Source organism: Rhipicephalus microplus, chromosome 5 (assembly GCF_043290135.1).
Source record: "Rhipicephalus microplus isolate Deutch F79 chromosome 5, USDA_Rmic, whole genome shotgun sequence".
In the NCBI taxonomy this organism is placed as follows: Eukaryota; Metazoa; Arthropoda; class Arachnida; order Ixodida; family Ixodidae; genus Rhipicephalus; species Rhipicephalus microplus.
In genome coordinates this window covers 201425158-201444136 of record NC_134704.1, presented here as the reverse complement: position 1 = coordinate 201444136, position 18979 = coordinate 201425158, and the positions used below count along the sequence as shown (strand labels likewise).

Below are 18979 nucleotides of genomic sequence, written 5' to 3'. Positions count from 1 at the left end.
TTCCGAACACCATAAATAATCAGCACAATCAATATACAACTTTAAGGACACCATGACACTACGAAGTCTCAAAAAACGAAAAATAAGGTTTCCTACTTAAATTTCTATAGACCCTTGTCATTTGGATCAATTATCCCGTAAACGCATAACATAATAGTCGAGGCAACATAGTAAAAAAATCGGCAGATCCCACGTACCTGAGAATCGAAGTTTTGCAAAGCATGCGGAGGAAGGTGACTGTGTTGCAATTTTGTTATTGAGTGACACGTCATAAAAAAATCATGCTAAATATATGTACAAAGGTTGCACGCTAAATAAATGTTGAAGAGTTGCCAAAGTCCATATAGCCAGTTGTTTCCACTTGCACAACAATGCCATCTGGAACATGCGTTTAGCAAGACCAGAAGCTGATATCAAGCACCGATGATCGCGAGGATGCTGGCCCTGGACACTGCCACATAAATCCACTTCAGCGATTGGGAACTAAACAGAATTGACGTTACCCGACGTGACGGCTTTATCTAAGGAGTACTTAAGCAATGTCTATAAAATTTAGTAGGCAGCAATGCAAACACTATTTACGCTTCACGAAGATTAGTGCCTATTGGAAGAGAATTTCCGAGACCTGGCGTAGCGTGGTGGTAAAATGCTTTATTGTCACGCAGAATGCTTGGGTTTGATTCCCGCTGGGAACCTGACATTTACTCTTTGCATTCGTCGGTTTAACGCTACCGATGTCGGGTATTTCTTAACGCTCACGCGTTAAAATTGCCCATGTGTCTTCCCGTCGTTCCTGAGTAGATACTAAGTGCCAATCACGTGTGGCACATATCCGCATACCAGCGGCACATACCCGCCCGTGGCTGTGTGCGACTGTCTGTGGGGAAGTGTTTGAGTATATAAGCGATGGGATTGTGACATTGTTTATGTCTTGACAAGCGCGGCATGTTTGTCCATTTTACCTTCCTATGCTAATTTCGGTTTACGCGATATTAAGGGGCTGACCATGAGAGCACCCAAACGTAAATGGCTCAATAGATAAATAAATAGATACACTCAAAGTTGCCGAAGTTCGCTAAAAAATGCTTCTAATTTAAAACAAAATATATGTATTCACCTGCTACGTTAATATTAGCGCATGCCATCACCATTGAAGAACGAGCCGCTTTGGCTCATACACGTTCTAGCTGTGAAGAACAGTTTTGTTGCTCTTGTACACTCCTGGCTGTCGGTCACGACAAAACTGGTGGAGATGCCGGGTGTGGATTCCAGCACTTCTCGAATGACACATTAGGATTTTGAGATTTAGGACTACTTTAGCGCACAGCATATTTGTTGGCGTCACGAACCACATGCGCAGACACCATTGCTTCCTTTTTCTTTCACTCACGCCAAGCTTCTAAATTGAGGCATAGCACAGACCAGCATTGGGTATACTTTAGACAGGTCATGCCGTCACAAAATTTCTGCAAGCTTCAAATCTCAAGTGCTTCGGCTTATGGCTTCCGGTTTTCCTGAAGCGTTTAACGAGTATTTTGTTAAGTATTTCCTCCGGACTAGTAAGGCAGAGCAGAAACAAGGACAGGATGTGAGCATCACAGAAAAGGAGCATGAAAGGATAGCTGTTCTTCCGTAAAAACACCGGATATCTCACAGGCTCAAGAAAATTAGAAATAGTGGGGGCGTTCGTATGCTGTGTCCTGCACCTTATCAATAATTTAGTCTCACTAAAACCACAAACCACCTGAAGACGCAGCCATCTACTGGTTGTAAAGGTAAACAAAGGACCAGGACTGTGCAATATTCCCGAGAAGATGTCTACAGGGTCGCTCTTTTTGTGGTGCATGTTATGTCGGACAGACCGGATGTTGTCTTTACGATCATCTGAGGGATCATGCTAACAATGTGAGAAACGAGAAAGGTGGCCCCGTCGCGGTGGTCTAGTGGCTAAGGTACTCGGCTGCTGACCCGCAGGTCACGGGTTCGAATGCCGGCTGCGGCGGTTGTATTTCCGATGGAGGCGGAAATGTTTTAGGCCCATGTGCTCAGATTTGGGAGCCTGTTAAAGAACCCCAGGTGGTCGAAATTTTCGGAGCCCTCTACTATGGCGTCTCTCATATTCTAATGATGACTTTGGTACGATAAACCCCCCATATCAATCAAATGGGAAAGACGGGTTTCTTGCGTAGCACTGCGTGAAACTGCGCATCTCTTTTATAGGGCGTTGTACAAGCACGCCTATTGTCGCACCCGATTCATCGTCGTGTCTGCGCGAATGACACGCGAATAGGGCGCATGCGTTAACATGCCTACTTTCTTGCTATCTGAGGAGGAAATAAGATTTCTATAAAGTAACAACGCAATCAACTTGTCTTATTTTTTAGTCTTCAGTACGGTTTTCTTAGACTTCGTTCTTAGGTTTTTGTTTTCTGGCCTTTTTGTTCGCCTAACTCATCTTTGCATTGTTCATCTTTCTTGGCATGGTTCCTTTGTCTCCTATATAGGTTTACGCGTTCTGCACAATGAACGTTGGTGGAAGTTAGCGCTCGTCTTCTTGTACTTTGTCTTCGTTCTGAGCTCGCGCTATAACCATCGTCAAGACTTACTAACTCGCCCGAACAGCCAAGCTTTTTATCACTGTTCTTGTGTATTTCTGAGGCGAAAAATATTCATCAAAGTTAGGCATTCATGGATGCAAAAAGAAGGTGAGGTTAGAGAGTGTCACCCTCAATTCAAGTAAACTTGGCAATGGATTCGGTATGCTGCAAACAGGCCCATTCCCTTAGTGTTTTTTTTTTTCTAGTTAACCTGGTACCCATAACCCAAGCCCAATGAAGCCAGTGATATCAGCTTCTCCTCACGCGTGCAAACAAAAACACTTTATGTCTTACAAGCTCAAACAAACAACGGCAATGAAATGACGGCATTGGCCTTACACCTCGGCTGTATAAGTTGCCAAAATTTTTGTCCGCGTATTCTTTATCAACTGAGGGTCTTTCACATAACAACCGGAGAAGCACTATTGTAGAAGCAGCAAGGAAAAAATATAGACACCGAATAAGTGTCATTACCACGTGAACCCCGTCAAATATGGTTCACCGTGGCTAAACAATCTAGAGGTTATAATCGCGCGTTCTGAAAAAGTTCCATAACCCACGTAGTCTTCGTACTGTTCCATCTATTCTGTGAATGCAGCTGCTGCCCCCTGCAGGACGACGTTAGGAGGAGTTGTCGTGATAAAACAAGCTGCACATTACGCTCAGAGAAGAAACTTGGGACGCTGCGTTATTTCGCAGAAGGAAATTTTCCATGAGTACTAAACTCTCAAAATGAAGTTGAAATGAGTGAAATCAAAATACGCACAGAGTGTAAAGAAAGCGAACTGGAAAAGAACATGAAAAAGGCCAAGCCCGACATTTCTTGGAGGAAGTTGGGTTTAAAGCTTCCAGCAACCCTCTCCCCAATTTTTAGCGCAAACACACACATCTAGGTTACGCCGATGCTTCTTACACTTGCTAGCACAGTGTAAAAACTCAGGCTTTAGGAAAACCGTAATACCATTGGCAGTGAATCGAGAGGTAGTTTATTATGTCTATGGCATAGTCAGCATTACATATTTGTGGAACGTTGGTAACATGAAACAGAAGAAAATGAAGGACCACTGACAAGAATGATATTTTGAATGCTCCCACGGAAGAACTATTGAAGTTAACTTCTTAAATTTGATATTTACTATCATCTTTTCTTCAACAGCTTCAGAGAGCTGCGGAAGTCTGTTAATATTTTTTAAGGGGCCAATGAGCTGAGTACAGTACTATTAACCATTACCAGACATACGGAGTTCATAAAAGTTTATTCACACAATAAACTCCGATACATAGGCCTACTTGAACATTAATTTGTGCAGTTCGGTGCGGAGATGTTACCTTGTGAATAAGTTCTGCGAGATTTCTAGAAACGAAGCTCGGTGGTGGCCCTGCAATCCCGAGATCCCAGAAGAGTGACAGGTGCCTCTTGCGTTGTCTCAAAACACAGTCGAGACGCATTCATTGCTTATAAGAGTGATGAAAAATACTGCATGCGTTTCTGCACATTCGTTGTAACAGCGTTTGCTAGTAAGTGTATATGCCGCCTGATTTTAAACTCACGGCGATGGTCCAGCGATTATGGAGCTCGACTACTGAGACAAGGTCACGGGATTGAATCACAGCCACGGGGGAGAGATGCGTTGCGCTCGAAGACCAATGCGAGAGGTTCTCGTTTTTGAATTTAGGCATACATTCAAAAGGCTCAGATGGTATAACTTTCTGGAACCCACTACTACAGCGCCCATCGCAAATCATGGTGGTGGTAGCAACTTTAATAATAACTTCGGCGAATTTGTGGACTGGGCCTAGGCCTTCCCCGAGGAGGACAAGAGACCCTGTCTCCTCACCGCCTCACGTGCTTGCTGGATGGCCCACAGTTGGTCTTGAAGGTTGGAGCTACGCAGCACAGCCACTCACCGCGCCGCAGCCTCACCCGAGGAGACGGCATTTACTTTTGCCAATACTGCACATTTCTATATAATGTGCCTAAGTGATGCGTGAGTCCAGGGCACGATTTGCAAGTATCATCTGACTAGACATCCGGTTATATCCTCTTAAAATGAATGGGGTTGTGGAAGGTCTGAGTTTTCAATTGTCTCCAAACTACCGATTCGAATCTGTCAAGTTCGGGACTTGGTGGTGGATAAATACGCCTAGACTTTTTTAAAAGTTCGTAATTTCACAGTATGGGATCATTCTATTCTTCTCTGTCCAGCCCTCCACAGGATGCACATCTTCTGAAGAGGACCTTTCTACGAGTGCGTGGAAGGCAAGACCTCGCGCTACGCGATGTACCTCTCAGTCAAGGCTGGGCACGGGGATGTGTTGGGACGTGTGACCCGGGAACAGTATAATATGTCGTTCTTCTGTCATTTCGGAGGTTATATACTTAGCGTTGGCTTGAAGGATAGCCGCGGCCTCTGGCGAAATTCTTCCTTGTGCATAATTTTTTATCTCTGTCTGTGAATCACTTAGTATGTGTTTAGTAATCACTTAGTAGGCCTACTCGGAAGAGCATCAGGCAAGAAGCAGGCCAGGCGCCGCCGTCTGAGTTTAAGTAATTGTTAGCATGCTTGTGTGTTGAGAATACTACGGGGACGCGATCACTGGGCTGACCACGAGTGCCACACGGAGACGAGAATATCCTCCCCCGCTGTATGTAATTACGGAGTGTTGTTAAAATGGGGAGAGGTTTCGCTGTTGCATGCACACCTGGTCAGCCCACAGGGCCGGACGATGTAATCTCCGAGCTTACGGAGGCTTTAACGAAGCCACGTTAATGAGAAAGCTGTTGGAGCCCGAGCGTGAAGACGGCCACCCACAGAGGTCGGCTGATACACGACCTGGCATGGAAAAAAGTGTGACACGGGGAGAACCTATCCCCTCTCGTGTTTTATTTTGTAATGGGTTTTTTACCAATGCAGTGCTTGTTGTGAAAGTGTTTTTGCGATCGGCTGTGGCGATGCGAGCCAACACGTGTGATCGGCTTGTGGGGAGACCCTTTGTTCAATTGAGGGTCGAAAAGAGGATGTTTAATTCTGGTATAGAGAGGGAGGTTCGGGCAGACGCCTGGTGCTGCAATAAAGCGTGTCTTCACCGGGCTACGGCTCTTGCTTCGGGCTGCCGCCGTGCACTCGAATCATCGAGGGTACCCATTCCGAACCTGAAACATCTTCCCTCCTTAGATAGTGTAGAAGCTAGTTGAAGCGGAGGAAATCAACTCCTATATTCATGTTCTGCACAGTATATTTTATTTTTTTGTTTTCATTATTTTTTATTGTTTCGTAAAATTGGTAACAATTGTTGATGTCATTCTGAATGTTGTTTTCATCCTGAACCTAAGCACGTCTTATGCCACCTCCGGCAACTGCTGCCACCACAAAGAACGGGGACCAATGAGCTCCTCGAGCAGCCCAGAACAGCTTTTTTCTTGGCCCCTGGCATTGTACGAGAAGTTTCGCAATAGAAATAAATATATGAATCAAGAACAAAATAAATAAAAGAAGGAAGAAAGAAATGCATAGCAGGTATGGTGAAGTAGATGACCTCGATATGCACACGGTTAGGAATGCGATTCGTGCAACTGCTATTGTTTTCAACGTACTTTTTTCATCATGCGGATTTCCTCGAGATCTGGTGACAGCTGAATTCATTATTGTTTTTGAAGGTAGTTACATCATTACCATGTCCAATTACAGAATCACTTTCATTCTGTCTGTATTTTTTATAATAATTGAAACGTTAATACATAAATGCTGATATTTTACGCTAGTCTCAAACTCTGCTGCTCCGCAAAACCCAACAGCAGCCTTCCAAACGCAGCTTATCTGGTCGCAAGCTATCAAGCTCTCTAATCTGGTATTGCTGCTTCTTGGTATGTCACATACGTTTCTTGTGAAAAGAACACCCACAGCCATCTTGATATACACGTGCGTGGACTCGCAGCTTCCCCATACCAGCAGTGAGAGGCAACCGGTCTGTAGAGTGGCTCTATATGGCTCTGGCTTCGCAGTGGTCCCAATGGCTGCCTTCATCAGCCACCTTGACTATGAAAAGGTGAGCTATGCACAAAGAAATTTGTCAGCATCTTCAACACCTGAAGTGAAAGTTTAGTAAAGTGGCAAGTTATAAAAAAAATTGGTTCCGTATCCGCACATTTCCCTAAAAATGTTGTCGAAAGACGACAGTCTTGCGTCTGGAGAGTGCGAAAAATGCTAATTTGATGTTCTGCGTGAGAATGTCAGTGAGTCAATGGTAAATGGAGGCTCTGCGTTAAACTGCCTCGATGCGCACAGCAGAGGGGAACGAGCACATTGAGGCACTCTAGGCTGCATGAAACATGAGCGCTGACTAGCAGTCATCTTGGAAAATGATAGTATTGCCTCTGATATAGCAAGTGCGTGATGTGCGCGCCTATTTCAGAGGCGATAATGCCTAGAATGCAAGGTGACGGGTACGTGCTACCATCTTCACCATCTTAGCAAAACGTACGAAACTATGGTACTTACAATTACTTCTGTGTGCCTTCTATAATATACCAAAACACACTACAGGATGTTTTCATGTACTATTGTGTCTCAGATATGCGCAACGTTTGCTTATTTTGACAATCGCACAAGTATGAATGCCGAAAATTGAGCAATATTAGTGGGCGCTGCAGATGTGGTTACATTTTAGCTGTTTCTTGTGTCGTTTAGGAATACAAACGGGCAAGTCAAACGACAGACGAACAGGCGATAATTTTTGCGTCACAGTATTTCAAGAAAAACTATCAGCTTTAATATTTACGACGACACACCTCGCAACACACAACAATACGCAGCGTCGTACTGAGTTGATTACATCGCTGCTGCTTACCTGCAGCTTTCTCCACCTCACGTGGTGTTACGGAAACTCGAAGATCAGCGCCATGAGATGATTAGTGACTCCTTTCCTTATTATAGCCAACCTATGAGGATGAATTTCTCCGATAAATTTTGTTCATTCGAAGGTATGTTTCATGAACCCTCTTATTATTGCGCTCAATTTTGTGAGCTTATTTCTCACTAAGTTTTGGCGTCATCAATATAAGCAGAACACTTTTGATATGACAAGTTAATGCACAAGAAGCGACGAATACTTTTGATGTTGTCCTCTGCACTTCGAAGGTAAATTTCATGAAATTATCTTATGAATCGAATAGCCACCCCATAACATTCAAACGAGCTAAAACTTGAGATGAATAAAAATCTACTTTCGATGTGCATGTGTGTCCAAAGAGAGTTGAGCTTCCTTTATTCAAGTGTCACTTTTTTGTGTGTCTTATTAACACACAGAGGTGCCTTCTACGCCATTACGCCATTTCTTGGACTGAAGATAATTTCTCTCAATATGAACTACTGCAACAATCTGAACTGGTAAGTGCATTTACTCATTACCAATGCTTTGTATAAGGCAATATACTTTTGCGAAACGACAGTTTTGATTTGGTTTAGAAAGTTACTCAACTTTTCTTTCTGAGATCCTTGTTAAACACATGTAGTCTTGATGGAAGGATGGTTTATAGTTCTGTTTCATAACCTTTGCAGCCTTAACTATTATGATATGGGTACTTCAGCTACCGCAAACTACGGTATTATGGCTACTTCAGCAAGGAATATCATGAAGATTTTTACACAGTTTCTAAATACTTAAGAAAAGTAGATGAACATTATTCATATATCACCAATTCTGTCCTAAAAATGTGGCAGTAGCAGCTTCTCCGAAAGTAGCAATCATTTTTTTTCTGGTAGGGCACAAGAGATGGCTTTCAGGAAGTTGGTGATCAAAAGTGAAATGTAGTCGTAGCAAGCTAGGCACTTTGCTGATCCGTGGAGGCATCATACTTCTTGGTTTCGAGGATAATTCACGAGCATGGATGAAGTTGCTCAAGTGTGCTTTAGCTTAGAAACTACTACTGTTGCAGTAGGTTGAGTCGGCAAGGCAAGTGAAGGTAGGGGGGGGGGGGGAAGGGTCTGACCAATTTTATTTCAGGTTGGAGTCTACGGGCTTGAAAATTGCAGATATTGTATATGTGGTGCAAGTATCAGATTGTACTTCGTCATTCTGCATCAAACTTTCGTCAACACGCCGCTTGTTTCCAGTCTGGAACTAAACCAACTTTTTGCTTGCATCAAGGCACCTTTCTTAGGTGGTCAAATCCTCTTCATGGTTTTGATACCACAATTACTTGGGGCCGCGAAAGAGCTAGTCTATGTTGGTACGCGCACCAGTCATCTCTACTCTGCCAAGAGCCGGAATTCGGCACCACGCTACAAAGTTTTGCTGGGCAAAGACGGATAAAAGCCATTCATATGGCTATAAAGAATGAATGACATACGAACGACGAAAAATTACTGCGTACTGACGAAGTGATTGAATGATAAGGCGACGAAGCACGGGGAGATCCGGCGTTGCTCTTCGTTTAACCATTCATATACGTTCTTCTACGTGGTTAAATGCGGTTAAGTGATCAGGCTTGGGTATGTAGCAGTGGCTGTACGCAACGCAGCACTCATTGCCAGTACTTCGCCTGCGACCAAGTAATCTTTACAAGAAGAGCAAACCATAATCTCCCTAGGAGCTTCAACATTGGTGGGAAACTTCCGCTTGAAACTGTGCGCCAGTGCCAAAAGCACCTGCGGCGGCACGTCAACTGCACGAGGTTTATCGGATTGGCGGCGGCATAAACTGGAGGGGGGAAAATTCATGACTATTTTAACAGAGAAAGAGAAATGTGTCCCTGTTTTTCTTTCGCCCCGCCGCGGGGGTCTAGTGGCTAAGGTACTCCGCTGCTGACCCGCAGGTCGCGGGTTCAAATCCCGGCTGCGGCCGCTGCATTTCTGATGGAGGCGGAAATGCTGTAGGCCCGTGTGCTGAGATTTGGGTTCACGTTAAAGAACCCTAGGTGGTCGAAATTTCCGGAGCCCTCCACTACGGCGTCTCTCATAATCATATGGTGGTTTTGGGACGTTAAACCCCACATATCGATCATCAATCTGTTTTTCTTGGCAAAAAAATTGTTTCCTCATAAAGGTGAAGCCGTGAACGCAATAGCAACATGTCGGGATGTTTTAACGAACAAAGGCCAGCCACTCACTCTACTTTGGTCTCGCGAAGCCGCAAAACGCTGGCGTGTGGGAATATGGCGCTACCGGGAAAGAAGCGGCATACCTGCAGTTTTTCGTATCAGTGGTCGCAGCACACAGCGGTGAGATTGTAGCGCTTAGAAGGGCATACATGAGCCATTTCCTGGTGTCCAACGTATTGTGCGCGCCAGCACGCATGGCCACGCCCTTACAATCAAACTTAGAGTATTGGCTTGAGTTATTCAGCCCCTTCTACCACGGCGTTCCTTCATACTCCTTCGTCGTGTGAAATATGGAGTTAATATAAGGTAGACAGAGTGGGCGTGTTTTTGTGGCGGAAGGTATGCGCGGGTGCTACGAAGCGCAGAGCCAGTTGCCGTGTTCGTGGAGGTGGACGCGGAAGACTTGCGCACGGCAAAGGAAGGTTACTCAGTCGTTCACACAGTCAACGAGAGTGTGTGACGACACACGTTTTTCAGAAAACCTATCTCGTTGCGTGTTGTATTTTTTAACCTGCGTTTTACCGATACAATGTCTGTTATGAAAGTGTTTCTGCAACTGGTTGTGGTGATACAAGCCCCCATGTGTGATTGGTTTGTGTGGAGACTCTTTGTTGGACTTAGTGTTGAAAGGGGGCGTCTGGGTGTGAAAAGAGAGTGGGGTTTGGGCTTGGATCACCTGAGTTCTACAATAAAGCGTGTCTTTATTTCTTCGTGCTGCCACCAAACACTTCAGTCATCGAGGGACCTCGTTTTCAAATCTTTAGTTGTGATAATAAAAATTTTTAGTAGCAAAAATCAAATAATTCAGCGCCCATTACATTGCTTTCGTTATCACCATCACTACAAATTTTACAAGCAATATCTCCTCGACACTTATATGTACATAAAACACATGTTTAATGTTAACGCTGAGCATTGAGCATATCAGAATATAGAGCCTGTTGACTGTACTTTGTTTTTCCGATTGTGGAATGGGAAACTCGCAAAATTAATTCACATTTGTTCATAGCGCCCGGTAATCATGCGAGGTGAACAAGAACGGGTGGGCGAATGCTGGACATATCCAGTTTGGAGACAATTGACAACTGCTATCTCTCGTGCATGGACCAATAGACAGTATTTGCTCAGACCTTGTCGCGTGAGTAACCGTTCTGGCGGTTTGAGAGGTGTCAAAAAAGAAATGAAAACACAAAAACACAATAACTTGCTGTTTCATATTTTCATTAGCTTTTGTGAAGCCCTCGCGGCCCCGCCGTGGTGGTCTAGTAGCTAAGGTACTCGACTGCTGACCCGCAGGTCACAGGATCAAATCCCGGCTGCGGCGGCTGCATTTCCACTGGAGGCGGAAATGTTGTAAGCCCCTGCGCTCAGATTTCCATGCACGTTAAAGAACCCCAGTTGGTCGAAATTTTCGAAGCCCTCCACTACGGCGTCTCTCATAATCACAAGGTGGTTTTGGGACGTTAAACTCCACATATCAATCAACCAGTAAAACTCTCGCAAAGACTTGGCGCGCAAACACTGATACAAGACAGCAGTAAAGACACCGCAAATGCCGATCACCAGGAAAAATCGCACCATGCATTTAGGACTAAAAAGAACCGTGTATAGATGCGCAGTAGCGGGTGCTATTGGCCGTGACAGCTAGCAGAGTCGCTGCCTTATGGTAACTGACCGACACGGTGAAGTGTGGATTGCTCCTTGCGTCGTCTGCTAGCCTCGTCGTGTTTTTATGTGCGCGTACTTCAAGTGTGGTATGTCCGGTAATGTCAGTGCCAGTGTAACTGTTCCTACGTATGCCTTAAACGACGTACAAAAGCGTTTGCTCGGCTTCTAAGGCATTGCAATAAGACTGGTGACTCAAACTTTCCAGAATGCTGTTTATCGTCGTAGTACCCTTCATTCACCAGAATAATTTTAGAGTGGGTGCCGCTTTCTGTTTCAAGCACATCGCAAAATGCCCTTCGTATTCTTCTAAACATGAAGACTGTGTGAATGCAGCTTTATATAGCGACTCGGTTCTAAAAAAATGAAAAAAAAAACAGGCTATAGGTTATCCACTTGCGCATTGTTGGTGGTTGTACAACAACGACAGTGTCGTTAATCGATCATACGAGGAGCCGAAGTTGCGTTCATTAGGCCGTTGTACCACTACATGAAAATGTTACAATCATATAAATTATGAGACTTCGGTGCTTACAGTGCACTTAAAGCAGAGTGGCCGTGTAGTTGATTGATATCTGGGGTTTAACGTCCCAAAACCACCATATAATTATGAGAGACGCCGTAGTGCAGGGCTCCGGAAATTTTGACCACCTCGGGTTCTTTAACGTGCACCCAAATCTGAGCACATGGTCCTACAACATTTCCGCCTTCATCAGAAATGCAGCCGCCGCAGCCGGGATTCGATCCCGCGACCTGCGGGTCAGCAGCCGAGCACCTCAGCCATTAGACCACCGCGGCGGGGCTTGCCGTGTGGTTAGATTAAGGAAAGCTTTAAAGTGCCCAAACGTTGAAAATAATTCACACGACATACCTTTTATATTTAATGTCATGTGATATAACTGAAAGGTTAATTTCATTTTTTTTCTGCATTGTTTTTGGCTTTTGTGTGGCATTGGTTGTGACCAACGGAAGGCAGAGGATGTTTTTCTGAAAAAAAAACGTGCTTGTCCCATTAGTCAGGCCTTTGTCGTAGAACAGCCATACACGTAATCTATTGAGAAAACGTTTTGCTGAACTCTTATATAAGACCTTTACTTGTGCAAGAACATTCGCGTACACTTGGTAAACGCATTATAACGCAAAGCGTCGTCAGCCACCAAGCTTTACTGACTAGATCTATCGACTGTTCCACAATTCGTGGTGAACAGATTTAGAGAAAAAATTATATGCGTGTAAAGTGCCAACATTGGTACTGAACTAATCGCAACAATATGCGGCCTTTCTAAAACGTTTCTTTCTTTTTTTGGTATTAAGCAGACGACAATGATGTAAAAAATTGGCTCCGTATATTCATGTTACACTGTAAATTTCATGTTACACAATTTCATGTTATATTCATGTTACACTGTAAATTTCTACTTTATTACGACAAGTTACGCATAGACAAGCACGCGTACACAAAAACGGTTCACCTACGATCAACTCGTTCCGAGCATCCAAAAAAACTGAAGCAATATTTCTGTCAAACAAAAGCCTTCAAAAACACTTTTTTCCGCGCACTGTCACTAATTGGATTGCTCTTTCTGCCGATCTGGTGAACTGCGAAACCATTCAGTCATTCATGGAGAAACTTAAACACCAGCAACCCACTTGACTTTGATCTTTCTTAGCGCTTGGCCCTCTATTTTTTTCACTGCGTATCCTGAACAGGCTTACTTTTTTCATATAAATGCATTGTATTTTTGAAATGTTATATGATATTTGTTTCTTGGTTCTGTATGAGCAGATGCTTGTCATCCTAGTTGTTTTTTCTATGTGTACGCGTAAACTATTACAATTGTGTAAGTACTGGCGTTTTACTTTGATGTACTAGTTCTTCATGGTGTAAGCTCTACGTGACGTGTTTCCTTTCCTGTTGTATCTTCATATTTGTTTTCTTTTTTGTATCACCCACCCCTGCCTAAGGCCTCATCTGTGCGGCTGGCAGTACTTCTGAAATAAATAAATGTCAGAGAGTGAATAAAACGTTTCTTTGATGTGTCGCGCAAGAAACTCAGTGAATGGTACTCTGGAGCCGCTGGACGCTCGAGTGCCTCGAGCATGCAGCGGAAGCAAACGAGCACATGAAGTCACGTCACACGTGAGACATGCGCGCTATCTGGTAGTACATCTTGGAAAACGAAGCACACGGCGTGTGTGCTCATCTCGAAGGTGATAAGGTGTATACACCAAGATGACGGGGAGATGCCACCACCGTGTCGTCTTACACTCTTAGTCAATTCCTGGCAAGACTACACACCCGCAGGCAGGATATCAAATAAAATTATCGCCGCTTCTTCGCGGCTCCATAGCCGTGTACCAGAGAAACCAGCCCAATTTGAAGTAGCCTTCAGAGTAACCGGGCTTTTTGGTCAAATTTTTTCTGGCAAGATACGGCCGGCCGTTATGCTTAGGCGTGACATTTTCGTAGGAGGCCCGACCGTGATGCGACGGCTGGAAAAAAAGCAATAGTTTACGCTTTTGAAAGCGCTTTCTCGATGATAATGCGGTGGATATTCCTACTACAGCTAATTAGAAAACCATTAGTATCACAATCACCTACACATGCGAGATTAACATGCAAAGCACAGCCGCAGAATCGAACTTGGGACCACATGGACGGGACCACATGCACGACCTATTGATTTCTTCCAGTGCATTTATCAATTTCTTGCTCTTCTTTTGTTTCATTCTACACTTTTTTTCTAGCTGTCCAGTTTTTTTTATCTCGTGTTCCTTTTTTTTCAATTTTGATGCGTTGCTTTGCCTGTGTTGCACCTCACGACAACAGCATTTGACAGGCCGGTCTCTTAAAGCGCTCGGCATTTCGTTTTAATAATGCACTCAAAGGACAAGAGGAGTAAAACTCTTTGCCGCGTACTCAATATGCTACAGATACGGCTTGGTTATACAATGTTTTGCCTTGATTTGTTCAAGCCACGAAATCATACGACAGCCCTGATCCCCGTAGTGCTCCGCTCATTGAACACTTTTTCGCACATTGCGAGGCGAGAAGAGATACTTACCACTCAGTTCGCATATTGTTCTACGCCAGAGATAACTGGTCAATCTCTTGACTTCACTCGTGTCTGTTTTCACGCCATGTCGTTTAAACATGTCTGTCTACTAATTCGTCCACTTAAAACAGGTAGTAACCGCGGAGACAAACAACCAGATTTAAGTAATTAGAAAAATAAGAATGGATTGGAATACATTCTTAAGCATTCTTATGAGGGGCAGATTGCCACTATCCTTCACGAGGGCAACATGTAACATCTGAATCTTAACAGTACTTACCTATGGAGCAGAAATCTGAAGGACTACAACAAGGGTTCAAATTAGGTTGAGAACGTCGAAGTGCACAATGGAAAGGAAATTGATAGGTGTAACCCCAAGACACGAGAAGAGAGCAGAGTGTATCAGGGGACAAACGGTTGTAAAAGATATCATAGTCGAAATCAAAAAGAAGAAATGATGATGGGCAGGGCGCGTAGTGCGAAAGCAATATAACCGATGGTCATCAAGAATTACAGGCTTGATTCCAAGAGCAGTCATGGGGGTGAAAGGAACGCAGAAACTTGGACGGACAGAGTAGATTAGGAAGTTTGTGGGTTTAAAGTGGCTGAAGCAAGCACAGGACCGAGTTGAGGGACCGAACACGAGAGGAGTCCTCGTCCTGCAGTAGGAGTACTCAGAATGACGGTAATATTCATGAAGTTGGCCAACCAATTAGCGTTGCTGCCAGTTATTCAAAGTTTTTCATTGTCTTGGCTTCTCCATTCATTTATTCACCAAGTTACTATAGTGTGAGGACTCAGCGTTCTAGACAGCAATGGTATCGCGAAAGTGACTTTAAGTAAACAGGAGCTACGGCATCAATGCAGTCTTGTCACATGCATGTCTAGAAACAACACTACCAAGCCACGTCTCAACTTGCCCAACATGGAGCACAAGGCGGCCGCAGTACGTGCAGTTTGACATCCGACCCCTCTTTTAAAGACAATAGTCTTTTTGAGGACGTTCGACGCAAAAAAATTGGTTTGCCTGTCTGTACAATTGTTCATTTGTCCACCATTACAGTGAACCGGGTACTCGAAGCAGCACCAGCCGATACCCCAAAAGGCCGACCCCATCCGCAGCACCCACCAATGCTGTTCAAGGATCAGCATTCATATGTGTGCGATTGTCAATTAAAAAGCAAATATTTCGCACATCTGAGCACCATAAAAACACGTATATATTCTACATGTTCACATTTTACTAGAAAAGGCATACATAAGTATTTCTAACAAGCGTAGCGCTTATCACGCTGCGCTGACCATGCAACGCTTGCACGGAAAGGCGAGTGTTTTGAACGCTTTGCTAAGAAGACACGGTGGTGGCCCGTACTCGTCGCCTTGCGTTCTACACCTTATCACCTCTGAGGCGGGCGTGCACGTCCTTCTCAGACCACGTGCTTGTTTTAAAAAAAAAAACTGCCAGATGGCGCTCATGTCTCAAGTGTGACGTGATTTGATGCGCTCGTTCGGCTCCGCTGCAGGCTAGAGGCACTCTAACACAGCGCCTTCGTAATACTATTCACCGATTTTCTTGCGCACAACATCAAATAAATGCTTTGTTCACTCTTTGCACAAGCAAGACTATCGTCTTTCGACGACATTTGCAGATTACATGCAGACACGGGGCCAATTTGTTTTAATATAATGGTCGATGGGTTTTAGAAATCACACCCAACCCTGTCCCATAGTCTAGCAGAACCCAAAACAGTAATATCGTCCCATAATTTTGCAAAGATGTGGTCTCTCTTCTCAAAACTTTTTATCTTTGTCTGAGGTTTGGCCTTTTAGTGTGCCTTGAAGTTGTCCCGACGTTTTCGCTGGCGCTCTATCTGACGTTGTTCGACTTGTTCAGCGCGTGAATTACACTTCCTGTGCCTTTTCTGCTGCCTCTTCTCGCACCGTATCAGCAATGACGTCATCAAAATAGGGTCACTTTTGACCTTCATCTCTTCTTTCTTGTTCAGAGCCCAGTGACCTTTCCGCTTCTTCTGAGCCCTTTTCGCACGGCTCTTACCTCATTTTTTAAGGTTCTTCACATTTTATATTGTCAACTCAAGTTGCCAGACCACCTCCTTCTCCTTTTCAACCTTGGCTCATGCATCTGTACCAGCTGACGAGTCAGTCACTTCAAGTTTACTCTAGATGACGTGGTTGTCGCGGTGGAAGGCAGCTACAGCTTGATGTGCCTCTCTCGCTTTTTTGTTTATCCCAATAGCAAGGCTGTCCTGACTTGACTTGTGCCTCATGTTCTTGCGTGGCGTAGTAGCTGGCTTACGGCCTATTTATTGGCCTTGCGTACACCACCTTCGGCTACCTCATCTCGGAAAGCCTCAATATTTCAGCTGAGAGGCTGTCGGGGCTCATCCAGAGATCTGACACGTTCTAGCACGACCGAGTGCATGCTTGCATTGGTTTCCTTTCGCTCCTTTGTTCTCACTTCATTGGTTTGTAGTGGCTGGCTAACTCTTTGGCATTGTCCAGAGTCCAGTCATCCCGTCTTGACGCTCGAGACCTCGGAATGAATTCCTTCGAATTGATTTTGATTGAAGTTGTCATCCTTTTTGTGGATCTGTGCAGGCAACTTGTGTATCACGATACAATTGGCAAAAAATCAAAGGAGTGGTTAGTACCTTCGTAAAGTCCGAAGTCATTGTCATCAGTGCCAAAGACGTCTACATGCTACTGAATGAATGAATGACACCACGTTTATTCTACTTTGTTCACGCCGAGGGAGCTGCGGTGAACAGAAACAGACTACTTTAGCAAAGGAAGGTGGCAGACCTGCTTCTGTTTTATTAATGACCGCCATGCAGGCAGCTAAGTGGCGGTCACTTGAATAGCTTGAATCTTGTGAATGTCGCGGAGCCGGTTGGCGATGCAATACGTGTCGAGCTGCAGTGACTTTTTGTTGTAACTGATGATTTGCATGGCCATCACGAACCAGCGGCCATGGCGATTCCAACGTGGTACCATTTGAGTAAAGTTGTGTTGCGTTTGGTTCATGAGGCATCACGTTAAGTTCATCTTCATTTAGTTTAAGGAATAACCATGTCGGCTGGGGTTTGTGCGGAAACGGCGAAAACGGCGAAGGGCCGTAGAAGACATTGCTTGTATAAAACAAATGCGTTGTGCTATTTGTGACTCTAACTTAGCGCTCGCCCCCTACCGGACGCACCAGGAAACGGTGTTTAGAGGGTTGATCGTGAAAAGAGATATGTTACGACGTTTAGCGCGTTCAGAAGCAGCCACACAGTTTCTTTATTTTCCCTATGCCGCACACACGAGCCCGCAAAAAAAGTAAGCGACGTTTAAAAACCATAAAAGTGTGCCGCAATGCGTGGCATGGCAATGGAAAGGCCTGAGTGTATAACTTTATGACTTCCTGAAGAATGCAGACGATGCGTGCGCGACAAAGAACTGCACAAGTAAAAACTTTACGCATTGGAAAAAAAAGGTGACAGACGACACTACGGTAGTTTGCTCTAAAAAAACTTTGCTCGCTATGGTCTAATTCTCTTCGGCGAACACATCATTATTTCGGCGTGTGTGTATTCTTATCAATATTCAGGCATGAAGTATAGTTTTGTTGAAGCAACTGCAATAAAAAACTTGTTTTGTTGCGTGCGTGACTGCGTTTTTCGCATATGCTTGTTTTCTGTGCAAGCCAGAGTGCTACCCATTCTCAATTTAAGCTGCAGTATACCTTCCCCTAGAACATTTTTTATTGCAAATGTGTGTATATTTACGTCCACAAACTCGCACCCGAGCGTCGCGCGTGCACAGCATGTGCATATGTAGGTTGTGCGTCTATATATTGCCACATTTCTTCCTCGAGTTTTCTTATCGCCCCAATACACAGTAAATAATCCTGTGCATAAAAACCACGTACTGTGTTCGAGAGGCTTCAGGATTGTAGTCGATCATTTTTTTTAATATAGAGCGCACTACGCGAACATTACAAACTATTCTGGAATCTACGCGGCCGCTAGCGATAACGCTGGAATATTCGATGGCACATGTATAAATGCCAACGCGCTTTACTGCTTCTGAGTTGATCGACGGCCGACGCTCTGTTAAACCCTGTGAGTGCCATTGTGTAACACTGTAATCTGAATTAGTGTTCACCGGCTACAAATTCAGCATAAGAAACAGTTTTATTTACAACTCACGGTCTGTTATTTTTGTTACCGTCGTGACCCCAAGACAATATGAAGCCCGTGCATTCGTAGCATGCTCATTGGGCATGAATATATCTTCAATAAACGTCAACTACTGCCAACACGAACAAGCGAGTGTTCTAAAACACTCTAACTTATTAAAAACACCATAATATGACAGCAAACAAAACGAAAGGGGCACTCCCGTTACAAGTGAAACTACGATTTGCCTTATTTCAAGCTACACTGGCTCAGTCATAGCTCCGTTCTATACTCAAATGAATGGCAATGGTATATAGCTTTTGACGAAAAACCTAAACACAATGGGATACATACAATCGGCAGCACGAGTTGCAGGGCAGT

At 44.3% G+C, this 18979-nt stretch overlaps 1 protein-coding gene across 10 annotated transcripts in view; it reads left to right on the top strand.

Annotated features, from left to right (window-relative positions):
- Nucleotides 1–18979, top strand: part of LOC119173563 (sphingomyelin phosphodiesterase) — a 1093949-nt gene that overhangs the window by 485640 nt on the left and 589330 nt on the right. For 9 of the 10 annotated variants that reach the window (XM_075896398.1, XM_075896399.1, XM_075896400.1 and 6 more), the window contains 2 exons: nucleotides 6534–6644; nucleotides 7904–7984. The exons of the other annotated variant lie outside the window; for it this stretch is intronic. In XM_075896398.1, the coding sequence (XP_075752513.1) occupies nucleotides 6534–6644; nucleotides 7904–7984 (192 nt within the window). The remainder of the gene's footprint in view (nucleotides 1–6533; nucleotides 6645–7903; nucleotides 7985–18979) is intronic. 10 annotated transcript variants of the gene reach the window in all.